This window comes from Melospiza georgiana, chromosome 3, assembly GCF_028018845.1.
Source record: "Melospiza georgiana isolate bMelGeo1 chromosome 3, bMelGeo1.pri, whole genome shotgun sequence".
Lineage (NCBI taxonomy): Eukaryota > Metazoa > Chordata > Aves > Passeriformes > Passerellidae > Melospiza > Melospiza georgiana.
In genome coordinates this window covers 60,062,334-60,087,317 of record NC_080432.1, presented here as the reverse complement: position 1 = coordinate 60,087,317, position 24,984 = coordinate 60,062,334, and the positions used below count along the sequence as shown (strand labels likewise).

The 24,984-nt window shown below is 39.7% G+C and overlaps 1 protein-coding gene across 1 annotated transcript; it reads left to right on the top strand.

Annotated features, from left to right (window-relative positions):
- The first annotated feature begins 6,105 nt into the window (after positions 1–6,105).
- MAP1LC3C (microtubule associated protein 1 light chain 3 gamma) lies at positions 6,106–8,004 on the top strand. The gene is made up of 4 exons (XM_058020919.1): positions 6,106–6,163; positions 6,251–6,306; positions 6,426–6,532; positions 7,481–8,004. Exons 1-4 carry the CDS (start codon positions 6,106–6,108, stop codon positions 7,689–7,691), a joined length of 432 nt encoding a protein of 143 aa, XP_057876902.1. The 3' UTR covers positions 7,692–8,004.
- Positions 8,005–24,984: the final 16,980 nt, after the last annotated feature.

Here is a 24,984-nt window from a genome sequence, read left to right as displayed (position 1 = left end):
TCTGCTTTACCTAATCTTTAATTTAAAACATGGGAAAAAATTCTCTTTAGCAGCATTTCTCATGCAGATTCTTACTGTTCTGAGAGTCTCCCTTTTGAGGTGTCAGGGCAAAGGCCATTCTCTGGTGCTGGCAGCCACTGTACGGCCAGAACCACCAACAGTAACAATTGCAGATCTATTCCTGACCTCGGCTCTTGTCAGCTGCACTGTGAAACTGGTACTGCATTGCTTCTCAAGATACTGTTTGAAAGAGGATAGGGAACCTGAAAGCATACAGGTAGTGAAAGTCACCTGCTTTCCAAATGCAAGAGCTTCTCTCTCCCTCTCTCCACTGGCCATACACAGCACCTAAGAACACAGGGCTCTGGACCTCATCATCCCCAATTAGACTCCTGAAGCAGACAATTTTGAGTATCTGCTAATGTACACGTTTGGGCTATGATTTGGACTAATCCCATATCAGTCCACAGCACTTGTCAGCATTTTTATATCCAATAAATTGTTCCCATTTCTCCAGAGCCTCGTTCCTAGCACATGAGTATGAGCTGAGCTCTGCAATGTATTTGTTATGCAGCCAAGTACGTGATATGGCTCAGGGGCTTGGCCAGACTCCCAGGACTTGTTCAAGATCACAGAAGTAGAGTAGGTGGCTCAGTAGAGCCACCAAGAATAGTAATCTGGAGGTCCCTCTTCAAAAATAGCTGAGCAACATCCCTCTCTTTTACATACATGAATCTTGGCATTTTTCCTAACAACTTAAAAAATTCCTTTAAAACAGATTTCTGAAACAAAGTAACGGTCTTGACACTGTAGAGAAGGAATCTAATCTTTCCTTTATACTTAGACTTTTTTTCCGACAGTGTTTGGATTTGGACAGGTCTAAGCCTTAGACATTTCTGCTGAAATAATTTAAAAGGGACTTCAAGTCCTGAGAGCCATAGTTTCTGAGTACCTAAATGGGGCTACCTTAAGAGTGCAGATTTTGATTAAGGATAGAACAATTTCGCAGAAGGGATCAGGCCTCTTACACATCTACCTGAGAAAAGAGGTATCCAAGGAGTCTCAGTCACTCCTGGAAACTCTGGCACTGTTCTCCTGATGAGGCTTTCAACCTTGACAGAGAGCTTGGCTCTCCTGACCCTTCTGTAAGAAGGATCAAACAACAAAGCTGCCACCTTCACAGTGACATGTTGAAGCTATTTTTAAAACCCCTCTACTGCCTGTCAGTTATAACACCGTTTTTGGAGGCTAAAATAGAAACCAGTTTCCAGTATCTACAAACCAAAACCCAATGGATACTTTTAGTATTGTCTGACACATTCTTGGGAGCCTCAACAAGCAGGCCAGGAAAAGTCTGGACATTAAGCCAAAGTTCTGAAAAGAACTGAACTACCCTGGACAAAATACTTTAAAGCCCTATGTGGAAGAAAAACCACTTCAAACAACATTATGATCATATTTGGACAAAGAGTAAGTTTTATATCCATATTTGCAGAGCAAGTGATGCTGTTACTTCTCACCAAGGCACCAGCACCAAGATCCGTACTCACAGTAGGAGCATTACTAAAACCAGCAAACCAGAGTGCAAATGTTCTACCACGTCAAACAGCAGACACAACAAGATAAGAAAGATATTGTGTCCCATAATTTCAGTCCACAAGAACAACACTGCTCTAGTTTCTCGAGGAGATGATCAAGGAAACATCAACCTAGTAACAACAACATCAATTCTGGTTTTTTCTGTAGACAGAAAGCATAAAACATTGCATCTTATTAACGATAACAAGAGAGCAGATGATAGGAAAGGAAGATCCAATAATGTTTTTCTCTTTTTAACATTTGCCTAGACCTTGAGTTCAGCCCTTGTAGGGCATTAAGCCAGTGAACCACTGGTACAGCAGGAAACAGAAAGTCAAAGATGTACCTGAGAGGACCTTGACCAACAGGTTGCCAGCTCACACCAGCTTTTCTCAAAAAGAGTCACTGATTTATTTTTGCCTTTATGTCTAGTCAGAATCACCAATTTGAGCAATGAAAAATACTGAGAATTTAGGTCTCAAATTCTTGTAAAATTTAAAATGCTAAACCAGGAGCACTTACAGGTGAAAGAACTTAAACACTACTGAGGATATGCCACTAGAGCTCAGCTCTTTCAATATGGTTGAAAATTTAATTAATTAATATTGAGAGTGATTTAAAAAATCTTGAAATGAAAGACAGAGCGCTTGAGAAAAGTACAATTGGTGCACTTGAATCCAAATACTAGCTTAAAGAAATTATTCCATCACAATGAGCTGAACAATAGGAATAAAGGTAAAGAGAGAATTATTGAGTCTAACGAAAAGTTTCTTTTGCAGAAGAGACATTTTAAAACCAAAATCTCAAACTCTGGTACAAAACAGTAATGTAATCTCTGGTTTAAAAATAACATAAATAATTTCTAATCCTTGTGACTACACAAAAAAATCATCAGAGTTATGACTGAGGTTCAATATAAGCATTAAAAAATCCAGAGACAAAGAAAAAGAGCCAAAAGTACTTATAAACCCTTATACACCAATCAGCTGAGAAATACCACAGCTGACCTTTGAACTTATCTCAGCATTTTGAGACAAGTTTATAATCTGAGTCTTATTAGTGGGTGAGTTTGGACCAAAAACAGAGATACAGTACTAAGGATCCCCTTAAACATAATAATACTCCAGCTAGCTTTTTGATAAAAAGACTTATGAATTCAGAAATTTAGTTACTAGCACACAATTACGTCAGGCTTATCCACAAGAGGAGGCTTGCTTCTGTGTCACAGGAAGAGATATAGACAGATTTAGAGTTGCAGAAGAAAAGAAGGAAGCAAAGGATTCCCCATCTGTAACTACCTGCGCTCAGGAAGTGTGCAAATATTTACAATGTCTCTTTTAAAACCCGTTAAATTGTTTGGCTGAGCCTGACTGCCTGAGGGCTCTTCAAAAGCTCCAATTTTCACTTACAGCCTCACGGCTCACTTACAACCCTTATGGAAGCAAGTATTTAAGATAAGCATGCATAATACTGTAGAACTTCACAGGCTTTCGCAGTGCAACAAATAAATCCTCATTTTGCCAAGTCACATTTTTCCCCTAGGAACATCATGCTGCAGCTTCTCTTCTCATTCAGTTAGGTTGCTTAAATAAATAAATCTCAGTCCCTCTAGCACTGTATCATTCATATTTATATTGTTAGTCTACAGATAACTTGACCCTTACCTTACAGTAGCTCACAGATCCAGATGCAAGCAGTGGAAGTCTCACAGCACTTTCAAAAAGTAGATTCCTGCTTTTGGCTAAGTTGTTGAGTCCCTGGGACACATTGGACTGTTTGAGAGCACTTGCAGAGCAGATCACTTCCATATGGAGACAGTGGACACATGAGAATTCATCAACATAGCTGTAGACCTTGGGTTTTGGAAGAGGCTGTGAATGTGGCAATGAAACTGGACTAGATAAGATACAGAACTCTGAGTTTGTGCTTTAATGTTCAGGCACTTACAGGATGCCTGTAAGTGTTGGCTTTGGACATTCAAGCAGGTAGAAATAGAATAATAATTCCCTTTTGTCCTTCAATTTCTGTATCAATAGGATCCTCTGAGTATTCCATTCTCTACACAAAATTGCGTTTAAGAAAAACTTCCAAGGGAAAGGATGTAAGAAGGAATAGATTCCACATTTAGGTCTGAAATTGGATATTTCACTGCAGTAGCAAGTGTAAGTGCTATGCAGACACATTGGACATCCCATTCCCTCTACCTCCAGAAATTGTGACACATTTACATTATTCATTAGCACATGGCACAAAAAAGCCTGGGTTTTTGCTCACTCTTAGCTCTCACAGACATTACAGCCATAACTGATCACCAGGATTGCTGGGAATTTGTCTTCTTTGGCTCACCTTCTTATCAGGTATTCACTTTCCTCTCTAGATGCTGCCATAGGAATTTATGAACATGAAGAGAAAGCGCCTCTCCCTGCGAGCAAGGCTGCTGATACCTGGGTGGAGCCACACTTTTGTACTCCACCTGCAGTGAGAGGTGACACAGGAAGCAGAGCACTGGGGTAGCAGGTTCCCTCTTCTCTACACAAAGTGGATCACGGATCATTCTATTGAATCTACTGGGCAGAAACCAGAACGAGGGTGTGGAAGAACTGATACACTTCCTGAACAGCTTTTGAAAGCCCCACGCCTGACCACAGTTCCAAAGAAATGCTCTGTGGTCTCCACACATCCTCCTGTCTCCTACAGGCTTTGTTCCTGTGCTGTTTCTTTACCCTTCAAATTATTCCTCTTTTTCTTCACCTTCTTAAATACAACTCACCATACTGAGTTATTGCACTGTGTCAATTCTGTGGCACACGTCCTCCTTCCCTCAGGCTTCCTCAGTCTGTCACCTCACCTCCACTCAAAAGACCTTAAGCTGGACTCAGATACTCAAGCCAAACCCTGTGCTTAACTGCCCTCGTGCAAAGATCAAGTCATAGGGATGAGCTGTACCCAAACCATTCCAGAATAGGCTCAAGGCCTTTCTCAAAGTTCAGAGCTCTTGCTTATGAGTCCCTCAAACTCAAGTGTCTACTCTGCAAAATAAAATTTGTGCTGCCACGTGGGGGAGCTTGTGCTGTGGCTCATGCTCATTGCTTCCAGATCAAGAGAAAGGGACAGTTCAGCAGCACTAAGGACTGCAGCTACTGGAAACTCTGTTCTGGAGAGGCTGGTTGAAAACCTGACACATGCATAGATAGTGCACACACACTTTAATAAAGATGTTCCTTTTCAAAATTATCTTGGGTGACAGTCATTGACTTTGCCATAGCTCATAAACTGTAACTAATAAAAATTTGCAAATTCCAGTTGCCCTTAGCCTGGTAAAATAATAGAATTTAAATTGGAAAAGAGTCCATCCATTAACTAGCATTGTCAAATCCACCACTAAACCATGTCCCTAACCATGCCACATCAACTAGATCATCATCAGAATGATAGATCAAATAAAACAAAAAATCCTGTATTTTAAAGGGATAAGTAAAGCAAACAAGTCATAAGGATCAGTTCCAGACCCCCACTGAAATTATTTATATACACAACCACCAGACTGGAGTCAACTTTACCCCTTGCTGGGCCATGTTCGTCTGCAAAGCCATCTTGAAGCAAATGCAGGTGAACCAGCAATCCAAAAGGAACTTGTCCAATCATATTTGCCAAATAGATGGACTTGAAGTCTGCTTGAAACCTCTTAAAATCGCAGCTGTGCCTCAGAGACAAAACCAGAGCTAAAACTCAGCTCTCAAGTCATTCAGAAAATAAGCAGTCTGGTAGCCTGAGTGTAGGGGGATAGAATATAAGAAAATAAAAATAGTGTAGAAAATAATCTTACACCTAAGGAGTTGCAGCTGGGCCAATTATCAGAGATTAGGAACAAGCCTGACTTTAACAGGCCACAGCTGTAAGCAGTGAGAATAAGAGTGCTATAAAAGAGTGGGGTGGCTAGGTGAGAAGGGAGCTAGAGTTAGCTGCATATTTTGTGAAGAAGAAAGAGTCAGTGCTCTGAGAGATGCCCATGAGAAAACACCAAAAAGGTATGAAGCTTCTGTGATAGGTGATAACAGTATGGAACCCCTGCAATACCTGCAACACCTGAGGAGATGAAAAAATGACTGGGGTGGGTGGTTGGTTTTTTGAGAGGGGATGGGTTGTTTTGGTATTTGGAGTTTTTTGTGTGTGTGAGGTAGGTTATTTCGTTCTCTGTTTAAACCAAGTGAATAGCTCGAAAGCGGTTTGCCGGTACGACGAAGGCTGGCCATGTGCAAAGGGAAGACAGCTGGGGGCACTCCAGCCTTGAGCCGCACCCCTGAGCCGCTGGGCGGGGCAGTCAAAGGCCCCTCACGAAGCGCCGCGCTGTCCCGCCCGCAGAACCCCTCGGGGCGCCGGCTCCCACACGGCGGCGGAACGCAGCACGGGGCTGTGGGACAGCCGGGAGAGGCGGGATCAGCCGCCGCGCTTCTCCCGTTGGTTGCGGGGCTGGGCAGGCCCGGTCCGTGCGAGGCGCGGGCGCAGCGGCGGCCCCGAGGCGGGAGGATGCGGGCGGCGCCCGGGGCGCAGCCGGATCGGCCCTTCAAGCTCCGGAAGAGTCTGGGTAGGGGCGGCGGGGGCGCGCAGCGCTGCGCGGGTCGGAGGGGCTGCGCGCACACGTAACGCGTCTCTTCTCTCCTCTGCTCCGCAGCCGCCCGGCGGGAAGAAGTAGCAGGGATCCGAGCCAAGTTCCCGACAAAAATCCCGGTAAGTCTCTGGTTTGTTATCGGAGGTTGTTGTCGCTGTTTAAGGAAAGAAGCGTGTGAGGGGAGGGCAAGGGACCTGGATATTTTAGGTATTCCTAAGTATGACTCTAATTAAAACAGGTAATTGTTGAGAGATACCATAAAGAGAAATACCTTCCTGTCTTGGACAAAACCAAGTTTCTGGTTCCCGAGGAGCTGACCATGGCGCAGTTCATAACCATCATCAGGTGGGTAGTGGATACTGGTGGGCTGGAGCTGCACCTGGGCTTGGCTGCTGGTGCCCAAGAAGGCATTTCCTAGAGTGCTGCTTCCTTCGGTGGGTAGGAGGATAAAGGTGTTAGTAATGTAATGGCTTCCCTCTCTTGCAAGGGTTCGAAGACAGGTGTACTATTGGGAAAAATGGGGTCTTTTTTGGGTTCACAGTCCTCTGCCTTCTCCCTAACTGTAGTGAAAAAAGTCTATATAATATTCTTGTTCTGCTCTCTCCCTGCCTCATGGAACCGGTGTTGGGGCTCTGTGTTGTGCTTATGATTGTCACTGCCTTGCTCTCTTGCTGCACCTAGCTGAATTTGCTCTAGTTCAAAGCAGCTCTTAAATGGCAGTGAAATGAAATGTGTTGCCAAATTATTCTTTATGAAACATTACAGCAAAGAAATCACTCAAAATATTCAGTGGTATTTTCTGACAAAATGTGAAAGCTATGTTTTTCAATACAGTTTTTAAAGTAAGAAAAAGATCTTTCTAGATTGTAACTTCTGTAAAAGATGCTTTTGGCTCTTGGACAACTTAGGTTGTAATCCTTGTGTGTAATGTCTCTGAAAATGACTTGTTTTTTGAAGATAGACTTTACAGTAAGTGTAACAGATTGGAGCTGGAATAATTTACAAAATCTGCACTATGGAAGCTTTTGGTTTCTATTCACACTATTCCCTGGTAACTGGTAACTCCAAGCCCATGCCCAGCACCTTTCGTGTAGCCATGTAAGCTTGACCTCAGAGCACAGGCCTTTGAGCTTCCAGTTGATGGAGACAATAAACCACATAATAATTTACACAGCATTTTTTTGTCCCTAATTCATGCAACTGCTCTGCTTAAGGTATGTCATAGACTGAAATTGAAACCACATTCAACTGGCTAATGTTTAATCCTCTTTTTCTCCTCTCTTTTTCAATTAGAAGCAGGATGGCTCTGACAGCTACACAAGCTTTCTACCTGCTGGTGAACAACAAAAGCCTAGCCAGCATGTCCTTGACAATGGCAGAAGTGTACAGGGACTACAAAGATGAAGATGGCTTTGTGTATATGACCTATGCTTCCCAGGAGATGTTTGGATGCTTGTTACCCACTGCCCAGGGGAAAACTGTGGAATGCTTTCAGAAAATCTAAGATTGGGTTCATATGCTGCAGCAAAGCAGTTGGCTCTGAATCATGCCTGTGACACAAACCTCGGAGATGCTCCTTCCAGTGTGAGCTCTTGAGCTCTGTAGTGGGAGTTATGACCCAAAAGCTGGCAGGACCAGCTTAAGACAGAAATGGTGGTACACTTTCCCTAGGTAATAATTTGGATATATATTTTTATATTTGAAGACACTATGGGTTATGTTTTTTGTCTTTTGAACTGCACCCCCACTGCTTTGCAATATCAGTCTTTACTGTGAAACTGATTTTTAAGGTTTCCTGAAAGCCCTAAGTCTAAGAGAAAAATAAAGAACCTTTTAAGTATTGAGTTGACTGTTACTTTTAATCTGGGGAAAGACTAAAAATTTGTCTAGGAGAAGATCCTATAATAATTCTGGGAGTTTGAGCAGAATGCCTTTTAAATAAACACTGCTTGCACAGCTACTCTGAATTCTTCAATGAAATATCAAAGTTTAAATTGTGTCACCTATGAGCAAAACCATAGCTATGAAAGTTTCATTAAGGTAGGTATCTGGGCTGTGAGATTGAATAGGAGTGCCAGTGCAGTGTTAAGTTCAACACCTGAATAAACTCAGCTGTTACAGAAAACACTGTCTGTGATATAGATAACTATTTGTTTAAATAAGCAACCCGATTGCTAGTCAGCATTAACTGAAATGCAGATAGCAGGACTTGAAGGGTAATCGAGTTTCAAGAGTTATTTTCTTGTTACTGAATTTTGCTAGCGTGGTTACTCTAGATACTGTTGTATCCATCACCTACAGGCACCTGCTTGTCAGGTACCCTGAAGTACTTCAGTGAGCCTTCTCTCAACAACAGAGCCAAGACATGTGCCTTGTGATTAAGAGACAGTCCAGTGTTTCTGGAAAATGTTGAAAATATCAAAAATACCATGTAGTAAAATGTGGATTTATCTTAATATACAGGCTTGGTTCCTATAAACATGTATTAAAGGAACACTTGAGCCTTATTCTGAAGTATAGCTCAAGCTGGCTTCCCTGTATGTGAGAGATGTGTTGGAAAGCTGGAAATGCTCTGATCATGCATGATCAACTAAAAACACCAGGTAATTAAAAAATCTGTCACAGTTTGCAGTTTATTAATCAACCTCTGGCAGCCTCAGTTTAGGGTTGGTCAAATTGTTACAATATGATGCAATTCTTCTGTTCAGTACTAAGCTGCAGAATTATTAATGTACGAATAACTAGACTGCAAAGACAGAAGTGTTGACAGTATTTAAGTTATGCATTAGGAAGGAATGTGTGTGTAAGCTTTTTGCAGTGGTTCTCTTGCATTAATCCTTGAAGTTCTGAGCCGACCTGGGTTTGAGCCTCTAAACCAGGGGTTTTAGAGGAGTGCCTGCTGTAGTGGAGGTGATGTTTGCCAACTTGTGTTTCATGAGCTGAAGAACAAAGAAATTATTGAACTGACCTGTGGAAAGGATAAGGCTGTGATGGTATAGGTTATAAAAAAATGTGGGCTTTGGGATCCCAGCATCAATTCTTGGATATATTTCACTTATACTTGTAATGAAACAGTTTCCATTGCAGAAATTGAATAGTCATTTGTCACCAGCCCTTCAGGGAAGCAGAGACACCTGCTTGGCAGCAGCTCCACACAGAAATGCTGGACAGCTGTGGGAACCTTGGGGTGGGAGGAGCAAGGGGGTATTGTGTTCAAGCTCTCTTGCCAGTCTAGAGTTGGGCTAATATTTTGCTTCAATGGCTCCTCTGTCTTCCTGTCCTCTGTGATGCTTGGTGCATGAAGAGACAAGCACTACGTTTTCTTGGCTGGGAACAATTTTGTCTGACAGCCAACTTTCTTTGGTTTGTAATGTAGTGGCTGAGGTGTAAGTGTTGATCCCTCCAGCATTTAATAACATTAGGCTATGGTGTCTACAGGCTGAGTCACAGATCCAGCCAAAAAAGTTGCACAAGAAGGTCAGTTGCAGGTAAAGAGCATCATTATAAACTTGTTTAAACTGGCCTGATGAACCTAGAAAGAAGTCCTATGAATTGGGAAAGCATCATTGGGTAACAGCAATAGACTTGCTTTTCTATCAGATCCTATCCTAACTTGAAGAAGTTAGGATATTAACTATCAAAGACAGTTTTCATGAAATCTTAAAAGAATAAACTAGGAGTTGCATGCCCAAATAATTGTTGTCTTGCTTGTGGAATTGCCTTGGTATGATTAGAAGGTTTGAATTTAACCTCTTCTCTCTTGAAGTGCAAAGAACAAGGATTAGAAAATAAACAAACAGAAAAACTTTTCTCTGACTGACATGTGCGACTGACATAGCTGCAGCTACTTCCCATGCAGCTGCTGTTTGGAGAGCTAGTATTTACTCAAGCAAATACTGATTAGAAACAGGTATTTTTTTTTTTTTAATGAAGGACACAATGCTGTGTTAAGCAGATTTTTATACTTCTCTCCAGTGTGCCACTAACGTAAAAAGATACTGCAGAGATGCCATTTATTTTTAAAAGTTTTATCTTCATGATATGGACTTGTGTTCATAAATATCAAAGATATCCACCAGAGAACAGAAAACATTCTGAGGATACTTCTGTTTCTTCCATTGAATACCAGCTCAATCCCAGAAGATGCTCAGTGCTCTGGCTTCAAATATAAACCAAATCAACCTGCAGGATATGGAATATTAGAGTGGTATGAGAGCCTTGCTGGAACAGTGGTCCTTGAGGGAAGTATGTCCTGCAGCCCCCTACAACCTGTGCACAATGCTTGACGGCGTGCAAATTGACGTTTGGTGCTGCAAGGCAAACATGATAGCCTCAGCCTGGGCTTTAGCACACATAAGCAACATCAGAAGCTTGCCAAACTGTTTGGATTTAAAAATGACTTAATGTTATGTTTTGGTAGAATAAATAAATGAATGGGAACACTAATCTTCTTGTTCAAGGCAATAATACTTGTGAACTTAGATGGGCATTTTACTGTTTTCCCATGATAACTATTTCCAGATGGTGGTAGTTTCAGGATAAAAATATTTTAATATTTTACACACACTAAGTGACAGATGGTATCCTCTGCTGCAAGTAAGTTTCTTTGTTTAGGTGAAATACCATAAATTAAGAAGGTAAAATGAGATAATAGGAGAGAATATTTTACCTTCACCATCGAACTGCCCTGCTGTATTCTTTCAAGAAAACCTGAAGAGAAATTACAGGGAGAAAACAAAAAGACCTAAGCAGAACAGAAACATTTTTGAAAACATGTGTTTTAATCTATGCACTATGAAGTAGAACAGGGGAGAGTGGAAAGGTTTCCATGGAAAACCTTCAAGAGTTCCTTGAGGGAGATTAAGAAATGTGATTTCATATGTCACAGTGCCAATATACAAAACTAGTAATGGCATACATACTTCCCTCAAGAACCACTGTTCCAGAAATAATTTGAGACACATCTCCTGAATCTTAAAATAGCTCCTTTTTTCATAGTTTTGAATCATCCCATAAGAGAAAAAACCAAGTCCTATAAAAACCAAACCAAAACAAAAAAAAAAAAAAGCAACAATATACATGTGCTTAGTTTCTTTAGCTTTTCTAAGGTGCTTTGTTGCTTTATAGTACTAGCTCTACCCAGTTCTTTCCCCTGATGATTTTAGATTGCCTCTTAGGAAGTTTAAGTTAGCTACTATTAGTTCCTGTACAGTCCACAATATGCAAGGGCTACAATAGGTCCTACAATAAATAACAGTCTGGCCCTAGTTTAGAGGGACATGAGTGAAATTAGTAATACCCTTAAAGCTTGTCCCCAGAAAGTCCTATCACTCCCTGCCTCCTGTATTTCATGTGGTGTCTCTCTTGTGACTGCAATGTACCTATGGCACACAACTGGAGCAGTGCAGTCCAGGTGGGTTTTGAAGAACCCAGGGCCAGTCTCAATGCCAGAGTTCAAAAAGCAGCACTGTCCTTTCCCCTGCAGTGGCAGACCCTCGTAGGGAGGGAGTGTGCCTGCCTGGGTACACATGGAGCTTCCAGGGCAGGCAGGGACTGAGGAGGGGCTGCTTGGGCCACTCAGCACTTACATCATGTCTGTCAGGGACTGTAAAGGGCCTTTATGAGGCTGCCTATGATTTGCTGCAGGGTGGGCTTGGCTGCTGGTGTTTATCTTTGCAAATATTTCAAAATGCTGCCTTTACTTTCTTTCTGTATATAACAGCAGGGTCTGGATCTTAATCAGACCTTCAGCTCAAACCTGTTTTATGTCAGAAATGCTATTGATTGCATGGTCCTTGATCCTGTTGACTAAGACATGCCTAAGTAGACCTAAAATTTATTTCTCATTCTCAAAAACAGAGCCAAGACTTTACAGCCAGACAAACAGACTTCCAGGGAAATTTTTAGGTCAGCTAACCAATGGGTGAGGAAAGGGGAAGGAGTGAGCCAGGGGGTTAAGCATGCATATCAGTGCTCCTACCCAAAGCAGCTGCAACCATGTACTCTTCACAAGCCTCCCTGTGACTGCCTGGAAAGCCTGAGCCTCAGTGTGAACTCACTAAGGTGACTATTACACCCATTAGCTTACAAAGAGAACTTGTGAGAAAGAAACACGTGCTCACAGATGGAGGGTGGCTATAGCCTTTTCCTGAACAAAACGTGAGTTCTGTCTATGGAAAAAACCACACAAAACGGTGCTGAAAGGCAGACATGGCAAATAAAGAAATTCTATTCTTGGTGCTGGCACTACTTCACAAGGCAACTTGGCCCTTACTCTGAGAACTTAAAAACTTCATGTCAAGTGATGGATAGTAGTATGGTCTCTGTCTGACCCTTCTCCCTAGAAATGCTGCATCTGTGCTCAAAAATTAAAAGTCAGATTGAGATGTGAGCTGCATATTTGAATGCTGACTGGCTGAGGAAGATTAACTCATTTTCCAGCAGCTTGATGCATTAGTCACCTACAGAATAAAAGAGCCATCAATAGAGAAAACAGCTGCTGTGCTGCAGGTGAGGGCAGAATCACCAGCTTAGTGCAGACACATCTGTGCTGTCTAGACTGTCAGGGTAACCCAGGCATTGCAGGGGTTATGAAGATAATTTTGCTGTTGGAAATTATATTGGCTCTGCTATAAACCTGTCAAAATTGTCAAGAGAGACTTCAGGAGAAATGGCATTTTCCTAGGAGGCAGCTGGCATTGGTTTAAACCTCAGTTCTTTCAGCCATCCTCTTGCACACTGACTTTGTTCCCATTCTTTCTTTGGAAAGGGACCAGGCCTTCTGTGCTAGCAGAACCTGGGTACAGATTCCAAGACTGCTGAAAATTATAAATAATATGACCTTAGTTGCCATGTAACAAACTTGCATGATAATTCATAGCTGCTGTGCTATTGTAATTCAGTCTACGTTGAACCCACAAAATTTGGCTGTGCCTCAGTCACTCAGCTCTCCAGGCCTCTGTCAGAGCTGGAGCAGCAGTTCCAATGAGAGGGCTGCAGCCATTACTGCTATTTGGGTAACCCTCCCTCCCAGTGAATTCTGTTGAGACAAAATTTCTTGAATCAGCTGAAGAACAGCTGTGTGGGTTAATGCAATGGGAAGCATTTCTCCTAGAGGTACAAGATAGGTTAATGTTGCAGCCTAATTTCATGTCCCAGCTCATCCAGATGATTTTGGCAAAGAAGCAGGACGCCATGCAGTGCAGGCTGGTGAGAGGTGACAATTTTCAGGAGGAGTTTGGGGCAGAGGAGGGTTGTCACAAGAAACCGAGGGGTGGAACTGCTGCTGGTATAGGTAGACCTTGAAGATTATATGGGTCTGCAGGCTAGCCTATGTCAGGACTTCTTACACAAATACCCTGCCTTTCAGGAAGGTTTCCTTTGTTTCTGACATCCAAGGCAGCTGGACTTGAGCAAGTATAGCAAAATAATTGCCATGTGCTTCACAGAGAAGCGTCCTTATAACTCAATGGATAAAGAACTGGGGAGACCCTCCTAGAATTCCTTTTTCTCCCTGAAGATGCTGAGCCATAAACTCCACACTGTGCACCCCCAGCAGCTCCTGTCTCCCTGGACCCAGCACACAAAATTATCTTCTGCTGCCAGAAGCTAGGGTAAAGCCCAGAGTGACAGAAGAGGTGTGTGGCTAAGGGGCTTGAACCCAGCTCCCAAAGTAAACACCCAGCCTACCTTCTCTTTCTGAAAATAAACTATGCAACTGCAGGATCTCTGAGAGGCTGCAGTTTTACTAGTGGAAAATTTAGGCAAAACCCTATAAAATAAATGAAGCAGTTCCAGCAGAAGCTGGGACAGGCACTGAAATTAGTGGCTGGAGCCATAAAGGCTGCAGAGCTAAAGCTACCATGTTACAATTCATGGGAGGAAGCATTTATCTACAGAAAGTGGAGAGAAGGAAAGGTCAAGCACTCTAGCAGACGTGAAAGATTTTATGTTTAAGTTTCTGGAAAGTTTTTCTTCAAAATAGTTTTGCCAAGTATCTTGTTTCCTGATTCAAACTAAACTATTTTTTCCCCATCAAATAATTTTACTTAGGCTGGTTTGTCAAAAAGGAAAAACCCAAATCTCAATTTATATTATATGGGAGAAAAGATGAATTAAAAAAAATCTTTTTGACTATTAATTACACCTGTGTAACTGCCATAAAAATTTGCAAAATGTGTTCCAAGACACACTCAGATAACACTTAAAAGCCAAAAGAGGGGTTATTCCATTTTAGACATCTCATTTTAAAATCAGGTGGAACTTTCTGCTAATTCTCAGCACAGAATTTTATGTGTTTTGTAGGGTTTTTGGATGTACTTTGGTTACATGTAAATGAGATACACACACTTCTGGTAGGACTATGTTTTATGATCTTACTGATGTAAGAAAACACTAAATCAAGGCTGCCTTCAGTATGTTAGCAAACAGAAGGGCAAGAGTACAACATCACCTGATTATCCATGGACTGTGAAGCTCAGTAGGTTATTGCTGGCAAACTCTTTGGAGGACGTTACAGTCAAATTGAATTTCAAAAAGACAGTCATATGGCAATATGGCAAACCTAATCCTTCAGGACTGTGTGTGTATATCTTCTCCCTTTGAAGTAGGGCCTATACTTCTGGAAATCTGTTAACAAACCCTCAGTTTTTATGAGATTAATGCTATAGGGAGTCTAGGTTGCAGGGTGAGTATCAGGAAATTTGAAATTAAAATCCTTTGAATAGGACAGAATTTTTCTCTATACTTGTATTTTCTGACCCTGTGGCTAGGTCTATGAATACTGTTTCTTATATTTCTGTGATTATCAAAGTCAATGCCTCACTGAAGTCTGCTACACAACCTTAATCAATAACTATGATTTTTGGAGCAATGGTACATTATACAAACAATAAAAAAATAGGGGCTTCAAAGCTATTCTTGGTCTGCTTCTGGGTTACTGGAGGAAATGAATTAGAGATTAACAAAACCCTGGCATCTAGAGCAGGCCAAAATTCAAGGCTCAGACCCATTTCAGTGCTCAAAACACAAGCGTCTTTCCCATTTTGTCCCAGTTTTGGTTTCACTAAATTTAAATAAAGAGTAGTTGAACAGTGATTCCAAAACTGTACAAGTGAGGTCAAAACAAATCCTGGAGCTTTTTGTATTTTGAAGCAAATATGCTAAATTTAATCAGCTACTAAACCCAAATACTTACATTTACCAGTAAAAGTATTTGTGATATAAAAACAGTGCTTAGACCCACCTTGAATGATACTTTCACTTACACACATTTTCTTATTTCTGCCATACTCTCAGGAGTGCTCAGAACCAGTTTTGGCTCCAGCATAAATTGCTGAAGAGTTATTTCTGCTTATTAAGTGTGAGCTAAACACTGTATAAAGACCTATTTCTATAAAGTACTGAGAAGAGATGCTTTCTTTATATCTAATTCCTTGATGACTTTGCACGAGAAGTCATGATTGCACTGCAAGGGAACACAAAGGAAATCCATACATGCTGGAGGTCTTTCTCCTGACCGAAATTCGAATCATCTGCTTGACGTCATGGAATTTTACAAAGGTCTAACCAATGTCAGCTCCTGTCTTTTTCTTCTTAATGCTGTTTGCTTCACATCTGCATTTAATCTCTGGCTAAACAAATGAGAATTTATGGAGTTTACCTCACAAATTGAGAAGTTTCTTCTCTTGTCTCCTTGTCCACATACAAACTACTTGCTAATAGAGCCGGTGCTTATCTAACACCCTTACTCACTATGCTTCTAAACAAATGAAGATATGAATCCAAAGGCAAAAAAAAAATCCACAGAATAGCTACTGCTGTGTATCTTGTGGGTTTTGCAATAAGAAACACAAAAATGTTGGCAAAGATCTTACAGGAAGAATGAAGAGATGAAGAGGGCTGTCATCGCTGCCTGGGTACTATTCAAGAGGGATAAATGTAAAACCCCACATTAGGACAAGAATAATCAGCTGCATAAATATAGGGTGGAAAACAAGTGGCTGGTGGCATTTCTTCTTAAAAGACCCCATGGGATGTACTGAATCACAAACTAAGCAGAAGTCAACAGTATCATGCTGTTGTGAGAAAAACAAACACAATACTGAGATTTCTAACCGAGAGTAGAGCCTGCAAGATGGGTGACATGAGCCTGTTCTGTGCCATACTCAACAACAGCAGGACTTCATCTGAAATACTGTGCATAGTTTAGGCACTGCACTCCAAGAAGAATGTCAATCACTTGAGAATTCAAAGATTATTGATGATGAGGAGAAATTTAGAATGACAGAAGTTGAATAAACTGAGGTGGTTTAGCTCAAGAAGAAAATGCTCAGAAAGAGATGATATTCCTCACAGATGAAAGGCTCTTTGAAAAGGAAGGGGAAGAATGTCAATGCCCATGTGCCATGGATTACTTATGTATTGGAAAGGAGCTTTTTAGGCCCTGCCCCACCTTCCCATATTGTTCTTCATTTGAAACATGGAAGCTCTCTATCTGGATTCTATGTGTTCAAAAGAAGCACAATGGCACAATTACAATTAGAGTAACAATGATTGAGAAGTATCTCACTGTAAATATTTTACAGGGCAAGACAGACAGTGATAAAAAGTGAAGGTGAGATCACTGCTACTGGGTGCTGTGAAGGTGAGCACATACAGTTGTAACAGAACAGTCATGTATAAAATCCAGCTACAGCTGTAACTACATGAGATGCTGCTGGGCCTTGTCTTGTTGAGGAATATGAGAATACTCATACAGTACCCACCATGTGTTGCCAGTCATAAAAAAAAAGGCTAATACAATCCTTTTGATATGTGTACAAGGAGAATTTTAACTTTACTTCTGCACCTGGCAATGGGATGACTGCTGCTACACTCAGTCTAGTGAGTACACTTCAGGATTAATGTTGCAACTTGGAGAAAGTTCAAAGAATTGTCAAGAGAATGATTCAGGCATTGGGAAAAAAACCCACCTACTTTACCTATGGATAAGAGGTGGCTAAACTACTCTTTTAAAATAATTTTCTCTCCTTAATAGTTTCTGCAGGAAGAATTGATAATGGGTTCTTCAGTCCAGCAGATGAATGTATGACCTTTGTGTGTCAGCACACTGATTTATTTTGTTTCCTTGATATTAGTTTTCAAACAGATAATGTCCTTTGGCCTGATTCAAAAGGCTACTAGGTGCACACTAGAGGTAGAACACGGAAACCAGCAGGCAAAAGGCAATGGGTTACTGGAGAGAAGAAAAAACAAGGCCAATCTTTTCTGGCAGCAGTGCAGACATCTGGGAGATTAAAGCAACCACACAACAATGGCCTAGGATATCTTCTTATGGATCAGACGGAGTTTAGAACAAAGGCTAACCTAGCATTCTGGATTAATGAGGCCAGACCTTTACAATCTGGTCAAGCTAAGGCAAAAGGTCATTTTCTAGAGTTCTCCTTCATAGGAGTGCTAAATAACAATGATAGAATGCATTAGTTGGAGCATTTATCTTCCCTTGTTACCCAATATAAATCACCTTTCCTAAATATTTTCTGAAATGTCTAGCTTTATTGTGACTTGCTCAAAGCAAAATTTCTTGCAAATTTCAAACACTTTACAATTGAAAACAGTAAGGTTTTGTTTGAAAAAAATTCAGTCACAAAGAAAAATAAGAATAATAAAATTTCTGACTGAAAACAAATCTGCCAGATGTTACTATTTTCGAGCAAACGGAGATCACCTTTAGTGGGCCACATGTATAGATACAAATAAGACCCCACCAATTGCCTTTTCTACCATGCTTTCCAGGGATTATTTTGCCTCCCACAAGCTGCACAGACACTTCGTGAGCCAGAATGTCTGGTCCAGTCAAGCCAGGGTCTAGGAAAGATTGATGGGTAGAACTAAGGTAGGTTTGAATGACATTCAAAGTCCTCAAGTGCTGCAGCTCCCCAGGACACAGGCCAATACCTGAATTAAACAACAGACAGTCATTGTAACTGATGTGTGGTTTCCCACAGTCCTGAAGTCCAAATATTTAATCTGTCCCGGAAAAAACCTCCCCCTAAAAGTCCATTATAAATAATGGATTCTCATGCAGCACAACTGGAATAGACTTCTCAGTGCACAACACCAAATCTATTTTTGTAAAAGGACAAATGGAGCCAATTCAGTGATTTCACTGGCTAGTGATTTCTTTGAAATAGTTTATGACATACATGAAAATACACTGCAGTGCCTCACTTCAGAAGTCATTTTTCTTTCATTTTTATTAAGTTATAATGTTTATCTTGATGATTAAACTTGGGAATGTGTGAATTCAGTGGCATCATAGAAACCAATGTATATCATCTGTTTTTGTACCTACATATAACCTACATTTGTACAACCTGCAGTTGCTCAGGAAGGCAGCATACAATAACTATATTAACTAGAGAAGTTAATTACACATGTGCAATATTTAAAGGTTGACCCACAGGTATTTAAGAGTTGAAGTATCCTAGTTCAACTTCTTAATCTCCAACATTCACACAGACACAAGCAGGCTCACATCTAAATCCACATGACAAATAGGAGATTTAAGTTCTTCAAACTTAAATTAGTGTAATTTAAATAAGAAATCCACAAAACAAACTCTAGTATTAATGCTGATTGCTGGAGCATGCCAGCATTTCACAACAGCTATAAATGTGGGAGATTCAACATTTTTGCACTCCTCCTGCTGCAGGCACAGCTGAGGAATGTTCAGACACTCTCACCCACAGCTATATTAGGCACATGTCTCAAGTGCAGAAGCAGCTTTATAAGTTATACTGCAGACAATGGAGGCTTAGAGGTATAACTCACTGCACTGATGCATTCTTGGGCTGTCTGTTCATTTAGTATTGTACAGAACAAACGTGCATCTCTGCTCTCCAGCTGAAATGTAACTGCTCTCAAAGAATATCGTGTTATCACCTGTTTATATGCAATCAGGGCCAGTTGCTAAGGGTAATGAGGTGAATGTTTTTTCTTGGAATTAGAGGCAAGGTCTAATTGGCTGGACATTGCTCCTCTTCTATTTTACACATACCTATTATTTAACTCCTCTTGCTTAGCTTTTCTGGTGCAGAACCTAAAATAAATCAAGAGGCAGTGGTGTTCCTAGATCTCCTAAAAGCTGATTTTAAGCTTACAGTCAATCTTACGAATTGACATTTCTGGGCTTGTATGTTTATACTATTCCTTTCTGACCATCTGTGACCCCTGCAGTTCACATTAGTAGTCTTATAATCAAGCTTCACCATTGACGTACTTTTCAAGGTGCTTTCAGGTGATTTCAGGAATGAGGTCTCGCTGTTACAGTGCAGAACTGTGATTCAAAGTATCTATGCGCTATTTTTTACTCTCTCACTGTTTGAGAGGAAAACACTGGCTAATCCTCCAAGCCAGTCCAAAGAGAGTTCCTATTTAAAAACAGAGGACAGTACTGTTGACCTCCGCTGCTTTGAGATCTGTTATTGAGACCTATAAAAGCTAAATGACTGCAACTCAGAATTTACTCTCACTACAGTTGTATGTGACAGCTGTATGTTTATGTATTCTACCAAGCAGGTAAGTACTTCAGAAAACTTTTATCCTTAAGGAGTTATGAAGGTATGGCACAATATAACACATTAGGTAAAATACAATTGTGATGGAGTAACTTCCTCTACCAGCCATATCTGATGATTTCTAGTAGCCCTCTGGGAAGGGGAGCCCAGGTTGATCCTCTTTTCTGACTAGATGCATTTGCAAATCACTGGTAAATGGTCTCTTCCAAGTTACTAGGTCTCTAGAACCACAAATAAAATAAATGTGAGCAATATAAATACTCCTCCCTGCACAAGAAATATAAAGTTCCATGTTTTGGTTCAGAAGGATATGAGCCTAAAATATCCTTCAATTTTATGATTTTTCAATGTGCATATCTAGATGTAATGTTCTGGTTTACTTATACTTAGTGAATTTATTATTTAGATCCCTAGAAAGGAGTAGGAATGAAGAAAGAAGACAGGGCTGAAAACTCAGCTCCAAAACATTCAGAACTAAATATTGATACAAAAGGGAAAACCAGTTTACTCATTGACCATGTAAAGATTCATAACAGCTGGTTTAGAAGTTTCTAAAGCCACTTTTCAGTTCTGGAAACATTACAGACTCAGAATAGAAAGAGGGTCAGATCTTACACAAAATTGACTACACCAACTGCGATCAAAATTAATACACCTCTGTTCAGTGGTCCACAAGAAGAAAGGAATCCTATTAAAAATTGGGGTGGAACCACTTCCACCCCAGGGGACCAGTTCTTGCTGGTCTGAAAAATGAAATAAAAACCCAAATGAAAATAGAGTCCTGCTACTTATAAACTTTGCACTAATTATGTACAACTCAGTTGCATTCAGCAACTAGCATCCTGTCATGCTAAGTGGGCATGACTTACTACAGGCACTAGTTAAATAAAATACAATCTTCCAGACATCCTAGAAAGCTTATTGTTAAGGCTTCTGAATTGGCCTAGAAGTTACAGCTTATATACAGAGTTTACTTGTGCTTTACATCTTTACAGATACCAGTACTTAATTTTTAATCTGAAAATGAAATGTAGCCAGAAAACTTTTTAAAGCATTTTACCAATTTATTTAAGGAAATTACTCTAGCCACAAGCTTGAAGGTCCCCTGCTGTGTACTTTTCATTGCTTGGCTCCCAATCTGTAGTTGATATTTTCTGTTTTGCAGAAACAGTGTTCATTGTTTATGGGCTGACATCCCATCTTTCCTTAGTTCTCCCCTCTCTAGACTAAACAATGCCAATTCCTTCCACCCTCCCTCATACTGCCTTCTAGACTGTTGCTCATTCTTTTTACTTCTCTTTGGACTGTCTCCAGGGTGTCTACATTTTCTTTCAAGTACGGTGCCCAAAACAGTACTCCTGCTACTGGAGAGTGGAAGAAGCACTTTACACACTCTGCATAAAATGCTTGTATTCCAGAACTGCTTTATTCGGCTTAAAATTTGTGGTAGTTGGTGGGAGCTTTTTGAGCAGTTTAACTGAAGATGTATGTTCAGAGTCTTGTCTTGTGAAAGCTGGGTTCAGGTATAGATTTGTTTCCTAACAAGTCATTTCCTTTATTACAAGGCATGCCAGCAAATCAGGAGTCAGCTCTGATTTACTGTACAAAATAAAGTGCTCTGTACTTTTAGACTGAAACATTGTTTCATGAAAAGCAATTGAACATCTGTTAATTGGATTTCACAATTGGCTCTAAACTTTAATATAGCAATGTGTTATTTATTATTTATATTTGGTTATGAAAATAGTCTTAGTTAATGGTCTAGACCAGTGTAGTCCAAATATTAATTGGCAACACCTCCCCTACTCTTACTTTGCTGTATTGCCTTAAATTGTGCTGTATTTTATTAAGAGGATTTGGAACAGACCTTAATGACATTTCACAGCAGAATTTGAAGGATTTTGTTTTTCAAATACTCACCAGAGGTCAATGGTCTATTACACTTGGTACTGGGCAAACATGAAACAAATTCAGCAAGTTTGGCTGGTTTTTTTAAACACCTGTGTTGATCCACAGAAGTCAGTGAGTCTCAGGTAAAATAGAACTTTGTCAGGCAGAACTTTCTAGTCTCACAGTCTCTTAGTGCTTAATTATAGTTGTATAACTTTGCATGGGAAAATGAAAGTGGGGCTGCATATCAAATATTGTTCTTTACTGTAGAGGAGGGGAGGTAGAATAAGTATATTTTAAATTACTGTTCCAGTTTCATGCCATCATTATGAAACAAGTCTAAAACCTGAAAGAGGGAATGAAAACAGAAATTGTTAGCTGTAAAGCTCAGTAGTCAGTGTTCCCTTGAAGACAAGTAATGATGTCAGTGAACTAACTTCAAGGTTGAGTAAATAAGATTAGAATAATAATCTATAACCTGGGAAATTACAGAAATCTTCAGTGGACTGTTTTGAAGACAGACCAAACAATCATTAGTTTTGGGGAAACTGCTACTGCAGGCTATTATAACTTTTCCAGAAAATTCACAAAATTCCTTCTCTCCACTTACCACTGCTGGCTTAAAAAGCAGATAAGAAAGCATTTTGGTGGTTTAATATATAAATTAATCAAAATGTGGGCTAGGGCAAAGAAGGGAAGTCTTTAATGTTGTTTTTGCTGAGGAAATACCATAATGGCAGCCAAAAAAAACACAAACCATAAAAATCCAACCCCAAAACTATACTTTGACAACCCTAACTCATCTGTTATGCAAAGCTTTTATGTGTTTTAAAGAATTGTTTAAAAAAGAAACCTGAGGATATGCAAAAGATGCATTTAGTACAAATATGGTGATATTTATATGTAGTTTGTATTTATTCAGCTCAGCACTGCCAGTAGGTATGCTTTTTTTTTTTCTTCTTCAAAGCCAGCTGAAATTTGACTTAAAAATACTGACCAGAACATAGGAGCATAATGTTCTTGCATGCCTAAAGCTATTAAATGTTGTGAAATCAAAGTGGGCAAAATCCACATTAACATGAAGAAAACTGACAGTCTCTTGGTCTTTCTTGTCAGACAGAAATTTGTGCAACTGATAACACTTCAGGATTCTGGCACTGGCAAAATCTGCATGCCAGACACAGGAAACCAAGAAAAACAAGACAAACCACAGAAGGCTCCAAAATTGTACCATTTTTATAGTTTAGTGAGAAGATGGATGTTCTTACTGTGACTGACCTCCAAGAAGCAGACTTTTAAGCCAACACAAATATTAGCTTATTTAAGCCTGTGAACATACATATAATATTGGACATAGGACAATCCAGCTTAAGTTTGATCAGATTTTAGACCATTAACTGAACTCAACTTTGTTTAGCAATTTACCTTATTAACAAAACAACCAAAAGACAACAAAAATCCCCCTACAAATACCCATCAAAAATGTTCAATGGTTTCTTGCATTTAGCAGCCAAATCTCAGAAGTCAGTGCTCTCGATATTTAAACTAGAAATTCTTTTAAAATCAACACTTATGTTATTTAGTTCTACGTAAAACTTAAATAAAAATGTTCATTGTAATTCAGGGGAACATTGAAGGTCATTATGTTTGCTAATGAAAATGATTTTAATACACTAAAGTTAGCATTAACTAATTTAAAATCATCTTCATTGGAGAAAAATGGTGAGGTGAAATATCTACAATTGTTTTTCATTTAACAGAATTAGCTAATTGTTAAAAAAATGATGCCAATAGCTGCTAATTAATCTCAAAACATCCTTATTCACATGCATTCATAAAAAATGACTGTATTAATTTGTGTGAGAAGGAATAAAAAGATTTAAGCAGAAATACTCATTTGAATTTGGACAAGTCATCTACAGTTTCAAAACCATGACTGGATTTGGATGATCACACTCTCACATTAATTCTCTGCGATGCTGCATATTTATATGAGAATTCTGATGAAGGAATGGCCAGCCAGCACTTTCAAAAGTGAAGCTTGATTAGACCACCATTAGTAAATTCAGTTTTTCTGGGCCAGATTTACCCTTTTAATATAGTTTAGCAATGCCATCAATTTTGTAAAAATACTCTGAAGTCCTGCTGATAAAATTAGAAATATTAGTAATAGATATTAAAAAGATATATTTACTATTTTATGAGATTATAAAGCAAGCAACACACAGTCATGCCTTGTTTGTCATTTGCTTTCAATTCCTTCTACTCACTTGTTTTCCAACTACCCAACTCTTAAATGCCTGCTTTTTTAAAATCACCAAACTCTCTTTCCTCTGTATTTTTTTTCCTTTTTCTTTTCATTTTGTTATATTTTATCCTCCCTAGGCCATCACAACCTGCAATAATTTCTCCTATTCTGATACATAATAATTTTTACTATGGAATATTACCCTACCTTATTAAACTTAGGAATAAAGTCTTGCACCAATTCATTTGCATTTATGTTATTGTACCTTCCACAGAGCAAACACCAACACAATAACTCCCCATCAGAAGTATAAAACTTAAATGCTATTATATGCTTACACATGTTACATGTGTTTACATGTAATGTATCAGATGCCTCTATTCCTGAAAAGAAGCTTCTGTAATGTGAAGTCAGTACCCAAGATCTCCAAAACACATATCAGGAACTATACAAAAATATTTTTAAGAAATCTGCTTTAAGAACATACAGTGTACCTTGCACAAAAGACAATCCCTTAAAATCACCTGTCCTTGCTAGCACAAAAACAAGCAGTTTGTCTCTTATGATGATCCACTAAAGCAGGAACAAGTGGCCCTTTGACTGAAGAGGCAGGAAAAAGCAAGGATGTACTGTACTAAAAACCTTGCAACTCCCACACCAATAAATAAGCAATGGATGAAAATAGACTATTTTTTGGTTTTCCCTTCAAAGACTCATTCTGTCATTTTTATTATATTTTCAGGAACACATAAAAATTCATCCCAGGCAACAGTTCTATGACTGGAAAGACAAACATTTATCCCTGGCCTACATTTGTAACATCATACCTGAGATAGTCCTCTCTGAAGGTCAACATTAAAATACTGCTTTTCAGTGGTAGGGACTTTCTGGTGGTGCACATATGAGAGAAAGCCTGTCCTAGAGCATCATTGCTTCAATTCCTTGTATCCCATACCTTCAACACAAATGTAGAAATAAGAGGGCTGATCCCACAAATTTGGGGATCAAATTTTTCTTTTAAGCAGCTTCTTTGTAATTTAATTCAGGTGGTCACTTCAGTTTCATAGATGGAAATTCTC

Coding starts and splice junctions, on each gene's coding strand:
- MAP1LC3C (XM_058020919.1), top strand. CDS start 6,106: ATGCGGGCGGCGCCCGGGGCGCAGCCGGATCGGCCCTTCAAGCTCCGG. Junction 6,164..6,250: donor CAAGCTCCGGAAGAGTCTGG/GTAGGGGCGGCG, acceptor TCTGCTCCGCAG/CCGCCCGGCGGGAAGAAGTA. Junction 6,307..6,425: donor AGTTCCCGACAAAAATCCCG/GTAAGTCTCTGG, acceptor TAATTAAAACAG/GTAATTGTTGAGAGATACCA.